The following is a 20,877-nucleotide window of genomic DNA, read 5'->3' as shown; positions in this document are numbered from 1 at the left end:
CTCTGTTCACAACATGACAACCAAGCGATCAAAGAGGAACCAGAGGAGAAATAAGACACTGGCTCTTATTTAAGTTTGGGGTAAACCACATTTTCAACAAGAATTCGAAAATGCACTTTAATCACAAAGTATATGAGAAGCATAAACACATTGGAGAACATGAGAAAAACAGAAAACTGGGAAAGACCCAATGCAATTTTCATCCTGTATGGTTTAGGCTTTTGTCAGCCATATTCCATTAAAGTGTAGCGATTTCTTCACACGACTAAACTTTAACTGCCACTCTTGGGCCCTTGAGCAAGGCCCCTCATTTCTCTTAGCTCCAGGGTTGCTGGGATAGGTAAAAAAAAGTATTTCACTGTGCTGCTATGTATATGTGACAAATAAAGGCTATTCTTTAAGCTATTTTGACAATGTCTGTATGTTGAGTTATTTTTGTGGACAGTAAATCATTAGGTAAATGTTTAATATTTATAGAATTGCCTTGTATAAAACTTAATTTATTATACACTCAATTTTAACCGGTTTCCCAGACCACATGCAACATGATGCTACCACCACAATGCTTCATCTGTCAGGAAGGTTTTCAGGATGAGGAATAGAGTGTAAAAAAGTTTTTCAGAGAACCTTCTTACACATTTTTCCTGACTCTCCGATGTACTCCAACCCCCCCCCAAATATTTTATGAACTGTGCCAGCTATGCTTGTCCCATAAACAAGTTCACCCATTTATATAGGGAAATCTCTCCAGCTTCTTCATAGTATCCCTAAGCTTCCCGATTTGTTCTCTGTTCTTTGGTAGACCTCTGGTACACAGATTTGCAGCTGTTATATCTAGGCTCCATTTCTTAAACAGTCATAAATTATTCTTTATGAAATGATGGTGTGTGTATGTGTGTTTGCTCACTCACCTGTAGTGATGTAACACAATGCAGGCAGAGCATGAGCATTCCCAGGGCCAGCAAAACGGCAGCCATGTTGCGCAAGTCCCACAGAGACTCCACTAAAGGGATGCTGCCAACCTACAAGTACCACAGTCAGCGTATTTAATGCCTACCCTTAATGTGCACACTTAGTCATGCTGACTCTGTGTGTGTATTTTTTATATATTACCTGCCAATCATAGCACAGCATTATAGGAGCCAGTAGCAGCCAGGCATTAAAAGCCAGGAGATAGCAGTAAGTAAGAAACCTGGACAAAGTACAATAATGCAGACATAAAAACCTGATTTACAGTAGCAGAAATAAAATACAACAGGGTGTGCCGTTAAAGATAAATAATCAATTATAGCCTGGTGTGTTGTGCCCTCATGTGAAAAGTTATTGTCTCAATATGAGGTTGATAGTTTTCCAACAATATCACGTCCTGACGTGTTTTTAATCACTCTTATACCAGCTAGGAGGTTAAACCAGCCAGCTCAAGGAAATGTTCACTATGCACCAATGTAAAATGACATGGGTTTTAGATAAACCTGTATAACTATATGGGTTCTAGATAAATGCATAAAGATATATGTTCTAGATCAATGTGTATAAGAGTACACACACTAGACCACACTGTAAAAGAGGTATGGGGTCTAGATAAATGTGTATAAAAGATATGCACACTGCACCAGTGTAGATTTGCATACTACTGAATATTAAATTAGTATTTGAATTCTAGAAAAAATCAATGTAAATATAATCAGGCAGCATTACAGTGAGGATATGGGTCCTAGACAGATTTGCTTGAATGCTTGCATACTGTTTAACGCTTCATTGCCGTGATGAATATGTAGTGTAATACGCATCTCATTAACGATGCTAAATATGTTTGTTTTTTAATAGCGCTGCTTGAATATATGCATAACGCACCATGTATGGTACATTCTAGAAAAGTCTAGAACAAATACAGTAGATGATGTATGAGGTATGGGTTAGCGATAAATCTATGCACTGCAGAATTCTGTATAAGGATATCGGTTGATGCTGCATTGCTGTGTTCAGGCTTGCCTTGTCAGGAGGTAAGGTGAGAACGATGCTGGATTGTCCTGCTCAGAGAATAGAGGCATGGAACCTCCCATGAGCCACAGGCGAGCACAAAGAATGAACAGCACCTATATTTAAACATACACACAGACCTAAAGAGACAGTAGCAGTGCAGAAACGCGACGCAATCCAACAATAAAGACACTCACATACAACGCGACCACACACGCTCGTTTGATGAAGGGCCGTGAGATTCGAATAAGCTCCTTTAGCCTGGACCGAGACAGATTCCTGAAAAAGAAAAACCCAGGTAGCTTCTTAATCTCTTAAAGAATTCATGACCATGTCTTCTGAAAACAAAAAGATTAGGATCATTCGTCATTTATTAATGGTGCACGGTTATCAGCCAATTCATTTATCATCAATTGGACTTCACAGAGGAATCAGAGCTAATGCTTCACAAGGAAAGAAGCTCTTAAACATACACAGGATTACACACACAGTACAGTAACAGGAAAATAATAAAGAATGGGCTTGTGTGAGGTAACCACAAATTTTATTATTCCTCATATAGCAAATCAATTTGCCAGAGATTTTCTTTTTATTCAAATATAATATTGCATCTCAATTTGTTATCCATTCAGAGTTAATAATATTTGTTGTAAAATGTCTGTGACGTTTTGATGCAGCTTATTTTACAATTGTTCCACTGTACTTTAGAAGACTATAAAAAAGACTATCACTCAGAAGTTCTTTTTTGAGATCAAAGTGAATATTACTATATCGTGACAGCTGGGAGAGAGGACGAGAAGAATGAAGGAGAATAGGAGGACGAGCACTTGCACAATCCACTGCAATTTGGCTGATTGATTTGCTAAAATGCAAGAGCTTTTTCTAATGACACAGTGTGTGTGTGTGTGTGTGTGTGTGTGTCCATGTCCCAGGCGCCATTATGCTCCTGAGATTCAGTTCACTGTCTTGACAACAAGACAGCATTTATTAAAATAGGACTTGCCCTGCCCCTCCCCCATTCTGTCTCTTTGCCCTTCATGTCTCCCTCAATCCCACAGAGATAAAGGATGGAGAGAGATAAAAAAAAGACTAATAAATGATAGATGGTGTGTTTTTAAGGGTTACAATAACAATTTATAAATATTGACTGATTTAAGAACTTGATTTATAATGTGTCGTGTGTGTGATATATATATATATATATAAAATCACACACACACACACACACACACACACACACACACACACACACACACACACACACACACACACACACACACACACACACACACACACACACACACACACACTGTACTAAGGGGTGTAATGGTACACGTATTCGTACCAAAATACTTTTTAAGTAGGGAACATAGTTACAATCTGTGTTTCCCTCAAGAACGTATTAAATGAGAGACTGCCTTGCAGTTTGAGCGCTTTTTTTTTTTTTATTATAATTATTAAACTTAGTTAGTGCAGTGTCACTGTGGTTACTCACTCCACACTGGAAATAAGATTTGTTTTACGCATGTGTGAAGACTCTAAAGAATCCATAGCGCTAGCGTTGCCACTAACCAGAAGGTGGCTAGCGGCCAAAAATAGCAATACAGATTCTATAGGGTTTTATTCCAGCTTCGAGAATTTCTCAGAGTAGGAGAAAATCCTGAAAATTCCACATATCGAGAGAGCGAATAAATGAAGGATGGAAGTAGTCAAGACATTTGTTAAATTATGCTGAAATAAGTAGAAGTTAAATAGATCATATATTTAGAATATTAAATGTAAAACTTGCACACATACAACACTTATATGCATGTCTGAATTACCCAAATAGGGTCTAACAAATGTACTAGAAACTATTTAATAAATTTTTCTTCCATTTATTTAATCAATTTAATTGTTGCCAATTTAATAAATTACTTGATTTAATTAATAACTAAAGTGTATTGCATTAATTTGATTTATTCTATTTTTTTTTTTTATAAAACATTATAAAATATAATTTTATTTATATTTTTTAACCAAGCAGGCATTTTATATGAAATTGTTTTAAAAATGTACTGTTTAAAAAAACTGTTTAAATGTTAATAATAATAATAATAATAATAATAATAATAATAATCTGCATTAATAAAAAAATGACAAGCAGTTTTGTTTTGCATTTCTACCCCCTAATCGTACCAAACCGTGACTTAAAAACCGTGATACGTACCAAACCCGTGAATTTTGTGTACCGCAACACCCCTAGTATATACAGTATATACATTAATGCATCATACCAGTAGTTACATACCTAACATTTTAATGCTAATCTTATGTGACTTCATAAGATAATGTTATTCTTATATGACCGCATACATAATTCTTTTTAGGTCAATGTAGATGTTACATAGCATACATAATGCATTAAATGCCTGGCATAAACTTGGCACACATATCAAACACTTGTGGTTAGAGGACTTTATCATTGATTATTTATCAATGTATAAAAAAAAATAAAAAAAAAACTTATTAACCCCCCCCCCCCCCCCCCTCATTTTATATATATATATATATACACATACACATACATACACATACATACACATACATACACATACATACACACACACACACACACACACACACACACACACACACACACACACACACACACACACACACACACACACACACACAAAATAATGCCTGGCATACGTCTGTATATTGCATAATGCACAATACCACTTATACAACAATTTGATGTTAATGTGACACTAGTTTACTATAAATTTACATAAATTTTTATATAATGCCGGGTTTACACTTAAATACAATATAATCAGTATGCCATCTGCATAGTGCATTAGTTATCTAACAGTATACCTACTTATCTAAATGAAGCACTTACTTGGCATACATCATTTATAATGCAGTATACCACCTATTATTATGAAATCCAGTACCCATTAACGAAGCAAAACACGATAAATATAACACTGCATCATTTCTCCTACAATGATTCCTGACTAATTTACTCATATAAATATAATATAAATAAATGACACGGCGCAAATCTCCAGCCAAGCAGATGCGTTTGATGTCACAGCAGTGCAGAACAAGATAGAGTGAACACATTTAATATCAATTCTGCTCATTCATCTACCGACTCTCAGCTTGCAGCTACCTTTAATCACACCCTGTCTAGGGGTGTGTGTGTGTGTGTGTGTGTGTGTGTGTGTATATATATATATATATATATTACACATATATACACACGCTTTTCATCCTCCCTAGGGTCACAAAGGATATAGGCGCTTTACTGCTTTCGACAATCAAACACAGCCATGAAGCTTTCACTCCAGACGAAACATGGAGGGGACATGAGGGGATCAACCTGCTGTGCTATAAACCACAACGTCTATGAGGCATGAATGCTGATGTCATCGCCATTTCAGTTCTGCTGATGATACCCAGGTTCCCCCCCCCCCCGTTTCATTTCTAAATGCCATTTCATCATTTTCCTGTGGTGTGGTATAAATAGAATTCAATAAATAAATAAAAAAACACAAACAAAACTGAATAGTGTGAGAAACATCTGGTAAGTGGTAACTCTGTGGGTAGAAACATCTAGTTGATAATTGAGATGTTGTAGAAAGGTGACTGGAGAATGACCAGAGTCAAATTCGAGTTACCGGAAAGATTACGGGAATAACTGAAAAGATTACGGGAATGACTGGAATACGCCTCTCATACTAAAATTAAAAAAAATACTGCTTTTATTTAAGATTTTATCATTCATGTTCTTGAGAGCATGCCCTGGAAAATATGTCTGCACTAAGACTCAAAATTAGCTAATGAATTAGCGTTTTAGGCCTGACTATATTACTAGTGTGTGCTCTAGTCACACTACATTTCTAATGAGTGCTGTATTCAGGCCAGACTACTAATTACTCCTGGCTGCCTACAGCACGCTCGTTTACTTACAAAGTGACTGAAAATGCAATTAAAAAAAGTAAAATCGGGATACTATATTTACTTTTTTAAATATATATTCATGCCTGTATTGAGACAACAAATGCTGCAGTATCATCAAAACATAGCGCCACACACTATGAACGAGGAATAGGGCTTATTTGATAGGCAGGCTACAGAAAGGTAAGCAAAAAACAGACCTTGTGAAATGGAGGTTTATTGCTGTGAATGAGAAACCAGAACAAATCTATCAACTGATTTTTTTTTTTTTTTTTAGGTTTTTACAGGTTATTAGATCCATAGATTTTGAGGCATACATGCATTGAATCGCAGACTCCATGCAAAACTTGATGTATATTCTTCAAAATACGTAGGAGAAGCACAGGTTTATAACACAAAAGCTATTCGTCATCTAAAGGACTACTACGGAAAGTGATTGCTTACAGGGTGTTGGCTTGACTTCTAATGACTCTACCTGAAGAAGACATAATGAGGTTTTCAGTGAGTACCGCAATTTCCGGACTATTAAGCGCACACATATATAAGCCGCACCCACTGAATTTTACAAAGATTTTTATTTTCAACATAAATAAGCCGCACCTGTCTATAAGCCACAGGTGTCTACATTGAAACTAAAACTTTACACAGGCTTTAACAAAAGACAGTGTAACGGGTGAAATATGTTGTGGCTCCTTCAAAAACAGAGCGGCATTTTGGGAATAGCCTGCCGCCGCATTTTGCCGGTATTACTGCATGTGTGCAAGACTAAGGAATATGTCCTTATTATTTTCTGATGCTCATTTCTTAATTTCTTTGACTAACCCGTAACGCTGTTGCCAAGAAAAATAAAAAAGCACGAGTTTTGGAAACCTGTCTGTGATTATATGATTTCTGTTGCAACTGGAGTTAGCGAGCTCTCCCATGACCCAGACTCAACGCGTTACAACGGCTTGTATCTAAACAGTAGCCGACCAAGTAAGTCATTGTTCACTGTCTTCCTCCTTCCTTTCACAACTATTTCTCTCGAGAGTTTATCTTTTGGCATCGTCGTGCGTTTAAAAATCTCCATCGGTGGAAGTTTTTTTCTCCCGATGCCGTGCAGCGTAGAACACAGGTAAGATGCGTTTTTTTTCGTTTCGGTTCGGAAATTTCCTTGTTCTAATGTTTTGGTGCTCAGTTTTTTGGCTTGAAGCTTGTGAAACCGGGAAAAACCCAGGAAAAATCCATAAATTAGCCGCTTCGTTGTTTAAGCCTCGAGGTTCAAAACGTGGGAAAAAAGTAGCGGCTTATAGTCCGAAAAATACGGTATATGACTAAGGCAGGCATGGCAAACATTAACACAGATTCTTATTGAAGGGGAAAAAACATTAAGGTTGAGATATTCACACACAAGGAAAAGAATGGTGTTAAACAGAAACTTCTTGTTCATGAGAAAAATTAAAAATTGAATGGCCAGAAAGCTTTGAGCAGTAATGTTACAGTAACTTAAATCACCATAGTGAGCAGTAAAGCATCTCAGGATACAGAACAGAGATCACTGATTAGTCAACTAATACATTCACTCCTTTAGTTGCTGCCTTAGGATATGTTGATTGTTGAGGTTGAATGTTGTGAAAAATGAATCTGAATGCTGTTTCCAAAATCAATACAAAACCACATTTCTGAAAGAAAGAAAGAGACTTGAACCAACTACTTTTTCGAAAGAAAGAAAGAAAGAAAGAAAGAAAGAAAGAAAGAAAGAAAGAAAGAAAGAAAGAAAGAAAGAAAAGAAAGACAAATGGGCTTGAATCGCCTACTTTCCAAAAGAAAGAAAGAAAGAAAGAAAGGGACTTGAACCACCAAATTTCTGAAAGAACGCAAGAAAGAAAGCTTTTACTTGTTACATATTCATTACAGCAAGGTGAAATACTTTCTTCACATATCCCAGCTTGTTAGGACGCTGAGGTCAGAACACAGGGTCACTAATGGTACAGTGCCCCTGAAGCAGAGAGGAGTGAGGGCCTTGCTCAAGGGCCCAGCAGTGGCAGTGCTTGTGCTTGAACCACCTACTTTCTAATCAGTAACCTAAAGCCTTACGCAATGAGCAACTACTTCATCAAAATACTGCACTCTGATACCAAGATACTGTGATCTATAGCATTGATTTATGTATTATTGTTGTTAACGCAGCCTAAAGCTGTACGTTTGAAATACAGCTAATGTATAAGCCAAAGAACAATAAATGACAGGAGTGTAACCCTCTATATTTATTACCGTAATGTCCGTGTGTAAATATGCATAAAGCCGTCCAAGTGCTAAAGAAAAAGCTGGAAGGTGATTCTTCTAGAATAACGAGACCCCATGAGATCCAAACAGATCAGTACATTCTCTTTCCTCCTATAACTCTACATCCTTGAAATGATCACCCACTTTCCCCTTTAGTAGCGTCTGCATGGAGATGTATGATATGCCGAATTCGCTCAGTGTGTAATAGGGAACTTGGGAATGCACTGGTGGCGCAATGAACGTCTTGTTTGTTTCGCATGATTGACTTCGTTTGCCAATTACGGGGTGCGGCGAGCAGGGACGCGGCGTGCTGGATCTGCAAGAATCTACGTTCTGCGTTCACTTTGTAGCTGTTATTTGTTCACTTGCATCCAATAGGCTTCAAGGGCATCAAGGAAATTAACGAGAGGCATGCGCTTTGGTCAAACTGCTGCTAATGCTTTTTTTCTCAAGGCAGAGCAAGTTAATTTAATTAAATTTTCTTTGTTTTTTTTCGCAGAAGCTGGGAAGGTGGAAACTCTGACTTGAAGGGCATGTGTCCTATGATTTTCTCTAATTTATGTATTGTCCTTATGTGTCTAATATAAACAGAGACACGCCTAAATGTCTCATTAATCCCAACCCATTATTCCGGACATCCAATCTATAGTAATGTTCATTATTATTTATTATAGCACAGAGCTCTTCGATCTGATTGGTCAGAATTTTCTATAACAGCAGCTTAAAAATAAATAACTAAATAAATGAACAGTGCTGGCCTCAAAGCGTATGTTAATGCACTTATTCTAAAAAAGTTATCGTTTCCATGGTAACCAATTACATCAGGGATAGAACATGACCACTAATAACCAAACGATGATCAAGGACATGTGAACAGAACCAGTTGAAGTTATATACTGGTTTGTTTCTGTATGTATTGCGCTTACAGTAGAATATTACATTGTGTTAGCTGTATTTATTGAGCACATAGCCAGAATACAGCCAGTATGGTGTCCAGGCAACAAAACATAAGCCTGCGCAGCTCACTGGAGCTTTTACTTCCCCCTGTGGGCTAACAAATAGATTCGAGTCAGAGGTACTGTAAAGAGGGTGGACTTGTTAAGTCAGACGAAACAAAAGCAGACGGGAAGAATAAAAGCTGCTCAGAGGCCCGGTTCATGAATCTTTCAGATGCCCCGGAGCACAGTTCCAGTTTTTTGTGCCAAAATTCAGGTGCTTTGTGCACTAGGCAGTAGCCTAAAGTGAGCACTAACTCACTAACAACAGCTTTAAGACTATTTATTAAGCTTTAGAGGCTGATGCATATACTCCTCTTGGCTGCAATTAAGCAAAATACTTTTTTGAAATGCCACTGTGTGTCTGTTAAAAGAACAGGCCGGTCCGATGGAGTCAGAGAAACGCCGAGCAGATCTCGCCACGCCCACTGAAGAGTCCAAAACTGTAAGCATCTGGGCTGATTAAGAGCGTATACTCTGTACTCAAGGAAAAGGAAACTCAATTCCTAAAGTCCATGTGAACCCCCGCTCCTTTTCCCTCTCGCCCTCCCTCATTCCATAACTCTCTGCCCATGTAAGGATGAAACTGCTTGTACTGTCCACATTTCAATTTGACTGACAGCAGGGGGTAATTTAGAGCTTGTGCACGCAGGAAGAGGATTGAAAGCATATGTCCAATTGCTTTGCTTGAGCCTTTTAGTGGATTCCTTCATAAACATTTTATCCCTTTCCTGGAACAACACGATGACTGTGTCTTCCCCATGACTTATTCATCAAACTAATGCAAAGGATCAAAGGACTGCTGGTTAAAAAAAATGTCTATTCGATATGACTATCAGTGATCAGATGGGGCATTTTTTCCAATCATAAATTCCTTATTAGTGTCTTGGATTAAACAAAACAAAAAATTAATAAAATAAAAAATCTAAATACATAAAATTACAACAACTAAAAATATGAATTTAGGCAAAAGAAATGTTGCCCTATAGCAACAAGAAGGTTAAAATGTGCTTTTGGTAACCGATTCGCTGCAGTGGCTGAGCTGCATTATTGGAATATTCTGCTACAATCCATTGATCATTAGGCACTAATTTAATATCATTCAAGCGTGGCTGTGCTAAATAGTTTAGATGTTATTCTCTAAATTCGAGTGCGAGAGCACCAGCCTGGCTGCCGGAAACACACCCAGCGTGCATGCTAAGAAGCACGAACACCCGGGTTCTCCCCAGCTGCCACCAGCCTACAGGATCAACACCTCTTCGGAAGAACTTATTAACACATAGACCTGTGAAACACACACTTTGTGTTAACCTACGAGGACCGAGGCTTGCGGCAGAGCACCAGGCCGTCGTACAGCAGGCACACTCCAAACACGGTGATGCCCGTCTCTTTGACCAGCATGGCGCAGGTTCCAAGGAACAGACAGAGCACCAGAGAGCAAGGAGACACCGTAGAGGGGAAGGAGTCCGACACGCTGCATGCTGACACGCTCCTAAAACACACACACACACACACACACACACACACACACACACACACACACACACACACACACACACACACACACACACACACACACACACACACACACACACACGTCAATCAGAGCAGCCAAACATAGATGCCTTAAGAGACATGGAATTTAGAGCAAGGACAGAGTAAAAGATGAAGAGATTTTACCTAATATAGGAGAGAAAGGCTAAAAGGAACAACATACAGGCCAGGACATCTGCTCTCCCGACAATTCCTGACACCTGGAACACAACACGCACATTACTTAACTTAGCACTTCAAGGTAAATGTTTTTCCTTGTTTGGCTCAATTTGATTCAAATCTGAATAAAATATTTTGTAAAAAAAAATGTAATAAAAAAAATACAAATAATTTGTGAAATAATCATTGCTATAATCAATTATTTTTTGCTAAGTTGTGTGCAATGCTCCTGTATTTTCATTTCCAAATATAAGTTTGATTTGCCTATGCTTTTTCCAGGGTTTCGAATTGTCAAAATGATTATCGATAGAATTCTCTGTGCTTCTTCTTCAGGATGATGTGTAGGAAACAGAGGTTATTAGTTTCTTCACAGCTTATAGTTCTCTTGCATAGTGTCGTCCCTGCTGCTTTCAGGTCATCCTGCAACTCTTTTCATGTGACTTCTGGCTTCTCTCATCTGCATTGTCATTTGATTAGTTATGCTTCTCATGCTTAAGGTCTTAACTGTAAATTCTTTCCATTTGAACGCCATTTAAGAATTGTCCTTGAGAACTCTAGGATGCTCCTTTACCTTCACCATGACAACGGCTTTCACCATAGCAACATCTTTGACTAGAAACCTTTTTTGCTGCAGCAGCATTTCTATCCATTTCTGTGAACACCATTAATATAACCTTTTTATATTTTTTAATATATCGAAAAGTATTCTGATAATTTTTTTAAATTAGAAATATACTGGAATACGTGCAACATGTACATCTGCAGAGGGCGGAAGGAAAGTCAGGTTTTTGGGTGAGGGCATGGAGAACTGCGGCTGCTTCCAATCTTCCTCATTATAAAGAAGTTTGATTGGCATGTGTGACTAAAGAACACAAAGGGCAAGAGAATGAAAATCCCTGCTTGCCACTTGTCCTCTGCATCCACCTTCTGCTTCTGTCTCTCTACCCAGTGAACAGCAATGTCTTTAATCTGTCATTATAGTTTGCTTCATACTTTCATATCCGCCTCTGCTACGGAGATGAACGTTTCAAATCCTCTCTCCCCTCCAAACATCTGGAGGGGTTTAGAAACCCATCCCCCCTACTTGCAGCCTAGATTCCACAGGCAGGCAGGCAGCAGGCAGGCAGGCGTGCACACACGTCCCACTGAGGGAAACACGCCACATGCTGCTGCTTACACACTGCGTGCTCGGCATGTAACCAGGATCATGTTTCTACACCAGCCAATGACTTACAGAGTTACCTCTCGCACACCAACCAGCTTAAAATGGAAACTTTAAGCATCAGAAATAACGTCTGTTTATGCATTAAATCAATCTACCCTACATTCAGCTGATTCAACCCAACATTCACGTGATCAAGACCTGATTATTTAATGAAATTTGGAAAAAAAATGCAAGCAGATTTCTTCAATAAAGGGTCAAATTTTAATGTGTGAATTACACCAAGGAGCCACAAAATTTATTGCAAACCTTCTATTATTCACAATCTTTATATATTCAAAAGCAAAAACAAAAAGTACATTTAAAACCTAATGCCAACTCCATTCTTGCCAACTACAATTCAGATTTTTCACAAAACCTTAACCTTAACCTGATTGCTCCATGCTTGTGATTATCAAAAAAAAAAAACCTGACAACTGATTTAATCCCCCTTCAAAGAAAGGTTACACCATTTTAGTTTTACAAAAGCAAGATTGGACGAGACAATAAAATACTCAGCCTGGCAGTCAGGAGCTGCTTGGTGGCAGTGGCAACCATGAAAACTCAGCTGAGCCCGATAGTCTTTTTTAGGATTTTAAGATGACGAAAAAATAAAACCTCACTGAATATTGTGCCAATGTTTCATCAGCAGGAGACGCATAATAGTGCCTGAACCATTTAATGATTTGTGCATATGAAATTTGAAAAAAAGTTTCCAGCATATGCGGAGATTCAGCTCAACCCAACTTCAATGTATAACGATTTGATGACTGAGCCAGAGGTGACACTGAGAAGGAAAAACTCTCTGAGATGATATACAGAACAAACCTTGAGGAGAACCAGAGTAAAAAATAATAAAATAAAACCACTCAATTTCATAGCCACTGAACATTTATTCATTATAGTTCCATCACTGTTGTGTGGTTGAGGTTATTAACTGTTCACTCGAGTGAAAGACTGTTCATGGTAATAACCATAAGCCATTGTGTTAAGCTATTAGTATTAATTACATACCAATTCATCTCTAGTAATCTCAAGAATCTTTTGCATGTCCATGTGGATCCATCCTCAGCACCCACACTCTATCCAACAGTAGGGCAACAAGATGACAAGATAAACCAAGCAGGTACAGAGTGCAAAAAATTTTTTTCCAAATAGTTCCATAATGTAAGTAAGCTTTATAACGACAGGTGCATATCAGAGTAAAAGTATACAGGTTTAGAGCTGGACAGGCTGAAGGATTAAAGTGCTACTGCATCACTCCAACAAACTAAACAAACATTCCCTTTCCATTACAGAAATGAGATTCAGGGAACATTGACGTTTGAATTCTACAGCCTACAGCTCATTTCTTAAATGACTTTTTTTTTTTTTACATAATATCCATTACATAAACATTTAGTTAGTCCATTAGTCTTAATTGCTTCAATATTTACATATTCAAAGGCAACCTTAAAGAGCTTAAAGCTTAAAGTGTGAAAAATATGGACTTGTTTTTCTTTTTTTTGGTAGAAATAATCAGTTTTGTAATAGCAAACATATGCCCAAGCAGAGACACTTGTTTAGTGCCTCATTTGTTGAGTCATAGCAGGCTACGGTACGTTACTTTACAATTATCAAGGCTAAAAAGAAACGACAGAAAACTGCGCATCGTCTTGCACATAACGATTTGACTCCGCAATTATCTTATAACGTCCTGTAATTACTGATCTCACAGCAGATCATACAAGAACGACACAAACTCAGGACATTAAACAGGCCATTTTTACCTTTTCTACTTAGAGGTATACAGCAATGATGATGAGTGATAATCGAGAGAGAGAGAGAGAGAGAGAGAGAGAGAGATGTATACATACATGCATGCATGCATGCATACATACATACATACATACATACATACACACAATCACAAATGTGAGTATACAAAGAAAGAATTCTAGAGAAATGAAACTTAATTTAGATTAGTCAATATGCAGCTTGTATAGTGGTACAGATTTACTGTCCTCTAAAAGGAAATCAATATACAGCCATTATTGTCAAAATATCTGGCAAAATAAGTAAGTACACCCGCGTGAACATGTCAAAACTGTGTCCAAAGTGTCAATATTTTGTCCACTGCCCTAATCCTCCTGGGCACAGAATTCACCAGAGCTGCACAGGTTGTTGCTGGGATCATCTTCCACTCCTCCATAATGACATCACAGAACTGCTGGATATTAGACACATGGCACTTCTCCACCTTCCACTGGAGGATGCCCCACACGTGCTCAATAGGGTTTAGGTCTCGAGACATACTTGGTCACGCCATCACTTTGACCTTCAACAAGGCAGTAGTCATCTTGGCGATGTGTTTGGGGTCGATTTCATGTTGGAAAACTGCTGTTCAGCCCAGTTTATAAAAGCGAAGGCATCATGTTCTGCTTCAGAATGTCACAGTACATGTTCCCCTCATCCTTGTTTCCCTCAATGCACCGCAGCACCCCAGTAGCAGCAGCACTCATGCAGCCACAGACCATGATGCTGCCACCACCATGCTTGACTGCAGGCAAAACAATTTTCTTGGTACTGTACTCAACAACACGGGGTCGCTACACATGCTGGACACCATCTGAGCCAAACACTTTGATCTTAGTCTAATCAAACCACAGGACATGGTTCCAGTAATTCATGCTCTTGGAGAGGTTGTCTTCAGCAAACTGTTTGCGGCCGTTCTTGTAATCCAGCTGCAGAAGAGGCTTCCATCTGGGATGACAGCCATGCAAACAGACTTGTTGCAGTGAAGAAGGCTAAATGCATTTCGATGCCTTGAACCGTAACTTGTGCAATGACAAAGTTAAGTCTAATCTAATCTAAAGCAATGCTGCAGTACTCATGCGCTTGTTTTTTTTTTAAGGCAACTTCCGCACCTGACGCACAGCACCAGGACTCAACTTCTTCGATAGACCCTTGTGAGGCCTGTTGTGAGTGGAACCCGTCTTGGGAAAACCTCTTTATGACCCTGACCACTTTACTGTAACTCAGTTACTGATCTTCTCTTAGCCCCGGCCACCTTTGTGGGGAGCAACAATACCAATCCTCAGAGTTTTTTGTGTCATGAGGTGCCATAATGAATATCCAGTGGTCAGTATGACAGAATTGTACTCAAAGCACCAATTTTAACTGCTTATATTATTTTGCACATAAATGCATTGTCATTATTAAGATATGCGAATCCAACGAAAAATCTGTCCTTTCTCACCTCTTTCCATTACACTTCGCTCCCATGGCTTGTTGTTCACTGTCTGAGTCTTGAGCAATTTCTTTTTTCTTTCCTTTTTTTTTTCTTGGGCAGGTGGTAATTACCAGGATTTTCATTGGCCGGTTGGATTTGACAGCTTAACTGAGTATCTAAAACCTACACTATGTGGCAATAAATTCTGTGGACACCTAAACCTAAGATTGGTATCTGCTTTCTGAACATCTCATTTCACATTTAGTCCCAGTTTGTGCTTATAAATCACCTCCATTCTTCAGGGAAGATGTTCCACTAGATTTTGGAATGTGCTTTTTTTGTACTCATTCAGTCACAAGTAGGTTAATAAAGTCAGGTACTGATGTAGGACTGCGAGGAGGCAGTCAGTGTTCCAATTCATCATGCTCAATAGGGTCGAAGTCAGAGCTCTATAGAAAGCCACTCAAGATCTTCCACTCATGTAAACCCATGTAAACCATTTCTTCATGGAGCTGACTTTAAACACTGGCTTTGTCAAATCTTATCTCAGAGGGTCAGAGGTAAATTTCCTAAGATCCACACACCTTTCAATATGCAAATAAAGGCCACTGGTTAAAAACAGGAAGTAAATAAAGGTTTGTGTACAGGGTTCTGGGCAAGTACTCTGGATATTACTACTGGTGAGTGCAAAAGCATGCAGTTCAAGCTTTGAGGGATCATTTTTTTTCTCTCCACAGAATGGATCAATGTTAGTAAATTAAATTAACTGAATCTTAACAATGCACCAAAGTGAGGCTGTAAATCTTGTCTCATTGTCATGACTTTTAATGTGTATTGATTTACAGTCCAGTAATAAAGACCTACAACACTTTAACTGGATCTGTTGGTGAAGGAGATTGTTTTTTTCCGGAATATTCTACAAAGTACATGTGTACACGCACACACATCCGTTCTGTAATGAAACTAGAGAGGAAACACTTACACTGACAAGAATGGACAGTTACACAGACACAAAGTAAAATAAAGTGACACACATGCACACAAAATTCACTTATTCAAGACACACACACACACACACACACATTTAAACAGAAACCCTCATTTTAGTATACACAAAGACACATGAAGAGACAGACACAGATGCACAGACCTAAACGAAGACAAATACAGGCATGTAAACAAACAAGCACAAACAAATACACAATGCGATACACACAGACATGTGCACACTGACCCACAAAGATGTAAACCCCATGTAAAGATGTGGCCTGATGGGAATTGTATATGGAGCAGGGTTTCTGAAACACTTGAGCTTTTTATTTCAGCCAATTACCTAATTCTGCAGGAATTCCACCAACACAATCCCCCCCCCCCGAGTGACACACACACACACACACTAAAAACTATAAGTTTAAAGACAATGATTAACTGTACTGTCGGTCTCTATACATCTCCCTCCCTCCCTCCCTCCCTCCCACACACACACACACACACACACACACACACACACACACACACACACACACACACACACACACACACACACACACACACACACACACACGCTGCTTTGTGCTGTTTATATTCACTCTGGAAATGGATCCTGTGCCACAGACATTCCTGTGTCTCCACTCAATCCACAGAGATTTCTGCAACACAATTTCAAGATAGAGCTCCTGATAAGATTTAATCTAATAGAAAACGAGTAGTACTGCAAGAATTGGTGAGCTCCTGAAGTTTCTAAATCATAGGCGAGTCACAGGAGATGTTTTATGTCGCAGTCAGAAATACACACATACACATACAGACACGTATTTTAGAACTGGTGGTGTGAACACTGTTAGATTAGAAGAGGTGAAGATATTACCAACAGAATCACTAGTACACCCAGAATCTTTTACTTTAGATAAAATATGCAAAAAAGGCACACGAAACACTGCACACCGAGTTCAACCGCTCAAGCACACCATGCTTCTAAACACACTTCATTAATTGTTTAATCACTAGCAAAACTGCCAGAGACCAAACCCCTATTCTAAATCCTCTTCTCTTTCATCTATTCCCCTACCGCTCCCCTCTCTTCTCTTCTACTTCTTTATCTCCCCTCTTCTTTCCCTTTTTCTCCCTAATTCTCCCCTCTCCTTCACTCCTCTTTTCTAGTCTCTTCACGATTCTACTTTCCTCTCCTATGCCATGACATCATGAGCAGTGGTGAGCTGGAGCAGAACGGAAGACTAGAAGAGGACAGCTGGTCAGCAGGGTGTGTGTGTGGAGTATAGCACATTCTCCAGAGGGTGAGTGAGCCAATCACTGAATGCAGCCTTTTCATCCCTGCAACCCCACTCCTGTGTAAAACAATGCCGTCTCTCCACCGACGCTCTATTAGTAGCCAACTAACCTGTGATCTAAAGAGAAGCCTTTGACAGTTCAGAGGTAAAGGGAGGTAGCGTGTCGTTGAGCGAAACAACACAACCCTTTAGTGTCGTCTTTTGGTTTATGGAAAATTCAAGAGCTATCAAATGTACAATTTTTGTACATGACCATGCATACAAGCTTATACATATTACCACATGCACACACACCCTTTCCTCTTATGGGACGTATTTATCTCCAAGGCTGACATTAATTAATTCATCTGCCTGATCTATCAAAACAATAAGATGCAGAAGTCTGTTTTCTCTTTTGCTTTTCGACCAAGTTTCCACTCAAAAATCTTTTTTAGTGAAGTTATGTTCAATCTGTAAAAACAACAAATATACATCGCTGTTTAAAAAAAATTATTTACATATACAATACAACATAATAAAGTACATATTCTGAACCACAAACACAGGTTAACGCACTGAAGCATAAACACAGGTATACATGTTAAAATATTTAGACACAAACATCAAACCATAAACACTGAGGTTCAAAATTACTGAAGTATAAACACAGGTAAAAATACTAAGGTAAACCTACTGAGATACAAACACTGATTAAACACTGAGGTAAAAAAAAAAAAAAAAAAAAAAACCTGAATCACAAGGACACCGAAAACGAAGCACGAACACTGAGGTACAAAGACTGAGGTAAAAAGTACTAAAGTAAAACTACTGAGACACAAACACTAAACCACAAACACTGAAGCACAAACACTGACACAAATACTAAATCACAATTACTAAAGTTTCAACAAGAGGAACAAATCAATTAAGCAGTAATCCAGAAAAAGCATGCATGCTTATTTACTAGCACTGTGGGCATGCACGTGTTTGTATGTGCGTCCAACTATGCACCTTAGTATTTTTGTCTGCATGAATTTGTCTGCTTTTTATTAGATTTTGCAATTATTTCAGGATAATAGAGGTACATAATAATAATATATCGCTCTGCCTCCATAACTGCGCTGCTAAACAAAAGTCAGTTCAAAGACAGTTTTGAAAGGAATGCAGCAGGATATAAGCACACAGCTGTCACTCACTGCTTCCGTGTGGATCGGGTGGACGGCGAAGAGGAGCGCAGTGAGGAAGGCCGAACTTCCGTCCTTGAACACGTGGTGTTTGCACGTGTGCATCAGAAGGGCGGTGACGACACAGTGCAGACACACGTTCACTACGTGGAAATAAAACGAATTCATCCCACCAAATACAATGTTCATCCTGCACAGAGAGAGGAAAAACAGGACTCGGGTTAGACAGTGATCTCACAGTTCAAGGATGACAGAGAGTGAGAAAGAGAGACAGAGCGAAACAGAGAGAAAAAGAGAGAGAGAGAGAGAGAGAGAGAGAGAGAGAGAGAGAGAGAGAGAGAGAGAGAGAGAGAGAGAAAAAAAAATAGAAAGAGAGAGTGTGTGAGGCGGGAACAGAGAAGGAGAGAGAGAGAAAAAAGTACATAACGAAAATGAGAAGACAGGGGAAGGTAGGAGAGAAGGTCAGGTCAGGAACAATTAGCAGAAAACACATCATCATAAGTAATAGGTCACAGGTACAAAATGTGCGTGAAAGCATAAAGCAGCAGCAGCTACTGGCATCAAGGTTTTATATTTCAGTTTTAAGGAATAGTCCAGAATAAAAAGCAAATAAATTAGACTATTTTTTACAAGCAGAACGAAAGACAAACAATCCAATTAATACGAAGTGCTGGATCAAGTGCTATTTTTACAAGCATCTGAAACATAAAGCAAAGAGAGAGAAAGAGAGAGAGAGAGAGAGAGAGAGAGAGAAGAATTTGTGAAAGGCAGAGACTAATGCTAAATGGCCACAGTGTAACGAAAGCCAGCATCACCAATATGAAACTGAGGACTGTTTGTGTTAGATTGAAAACGAAGAATGAAAATGAAGAATGAAAAATGTGTGAGTCGGTACAGCACAGTACTATGAACTCTGTCTCCGCACACAACCTGCAACTGATCAATGCACAAGTTCTCAGGCTCAATGAGCATCAGCAATGCAGACAAAACGATGAGTACAAAATCATCGTTTTGTGGTGGTATAAAGAAAAAATAAAAAGTTGATCTAAGCCATTAGATGTCTTAGAGAGACACACAAACATATAGGCAACAAAGAAACACAGATACACATAGGCATGCTTACAGCCAAAAACCTACACACAGATGGACATAAAGACTGGCAGACAGGTGGAGAGACAGACACCCACACACAGGCAGACAAACAAACAACACAGACACACAGCTCCAAAGAGACACACACAAATGTACATAAAGACTTCTGGAATAAATTTACTGATCAAATTCTTCTCATTCATAATATTTATATTTGAAAATCCACCTGGAAATATTCTAGCGATAAAAAAAAAAAAAAGAAGACAGAATTTAGTGGAAACTAGGACATTACTGCATACCACACCCTCCTATTCAGTTTACCATATGGTCACTGGCTGCAACTTCTTGCTTATTATTTGTTCCAGAACAATTTTTTTGTTTTCCACATACGGCAGGATCTGATACCACTTTTTTCCCTATTTAAAATTTTCAATGAAATCTTTTTTTTTTAATAATTTATATTATCCAACAAAAAAATTCCTATTTGTAATTAAAATTCAAGTTCCATTATTGAAAGAAGTTGCTCCAGTGCACACGCTGAACTACAGCCATATACCGACAACACACCAACACACTTCCATTACAGGGGCAAGCGATTTCATTCAGTCAACAAACACGGCTCATTAAAGAGAATCTGGAGAAAGCAACAGAGGAAGAAGGACAGGAGTATGAGGCACAGCTGATGGCCTTCTGAACATCCTACTGCGTTTCATGTGTATGAACTGGTTGTTTATTTATTATGAATGAATTATATATTAGTACATGTAGCGGAGGACAATAGATAAATTCCTGCATTGTGCTTTTATGGAAAAATAATAAGTGGTGCGTCAGCAGAAGTTGCACTGGTTTATTTCCAATAGCGCTTTTATTCCTTTAATACCACAAAAACTCACGGCTGCATTCACATTCAGGAGGTTGAAATGTTTTCTGATACCTGCTGCAAAACCACCATAATCAGTGACTTTGTCGACTTCGGTTTTCTGAAAAGGGTGATGCTGTGGCGGGACACGTTCAGAGT

At 38.7% G+C, this 20,877-nt stretch overlaps 1 protein-coding gene across 1 annotated transcript in view; it reads right to left on the bottom strand.

Annotated features, from left to right (window-relative positions):
- tmtc1 (transmembrane O-mannosyltransferase targeting cadherins 1) overlaps positions 1 to 20,877 on the bottom strand; it is a 47,104-nt gene that overhangs the window by 23,209 nt on the left and 3,018 nt on the right. The window contains exons 2-8 of the mRNA XM_083528734.1: positions 18,780 to 18,957; positions 10,872 to 10,945; positions 10,507 to 10,683; positions 2,178 to 2,259; positions 1,993 to 2,096; positions 1,114 to 1,192; positions 912 to 1,022 (exon numbers count right to left, since the gene is read on the bottom strand). Coding sequence (XP_083384860.1) covers positions 912 to 1,022; positions 1,114 to 1,192; positions 1,993 to 2,096; positions 2,178 to 2,259; positions 10,507 to 10,683; positions 10,872 to 10,945; positions 18,780 to 18,957 — 805 coding nt within the window. The remainder of the gene's footprint in view (positions 1 to 911; positions 1,023 to 1,113; positions 1,193 to 1,992; positions 2,097 to 2,177; positions 2,260 to 10,506; positions 10,684 to 10,871; positions 10,946 to 18,779; positions 18,958 to 20,877) is intronic.

The sequence above is a fragment of the Silurus aristotelis genome (genome assembly GCF_946808225.1).
Source record: "Silurus aristotelis genome assembly, chromosome: 24".
NCBI lineage: Eukaryota > Metazoa > Chordata > Actinopteri > Siluriformes > Siluridae > Silurus > Silurus aristotelis.
This window is presented reverse-complemented; position numbering and strand designations above follow the sequence as displayed.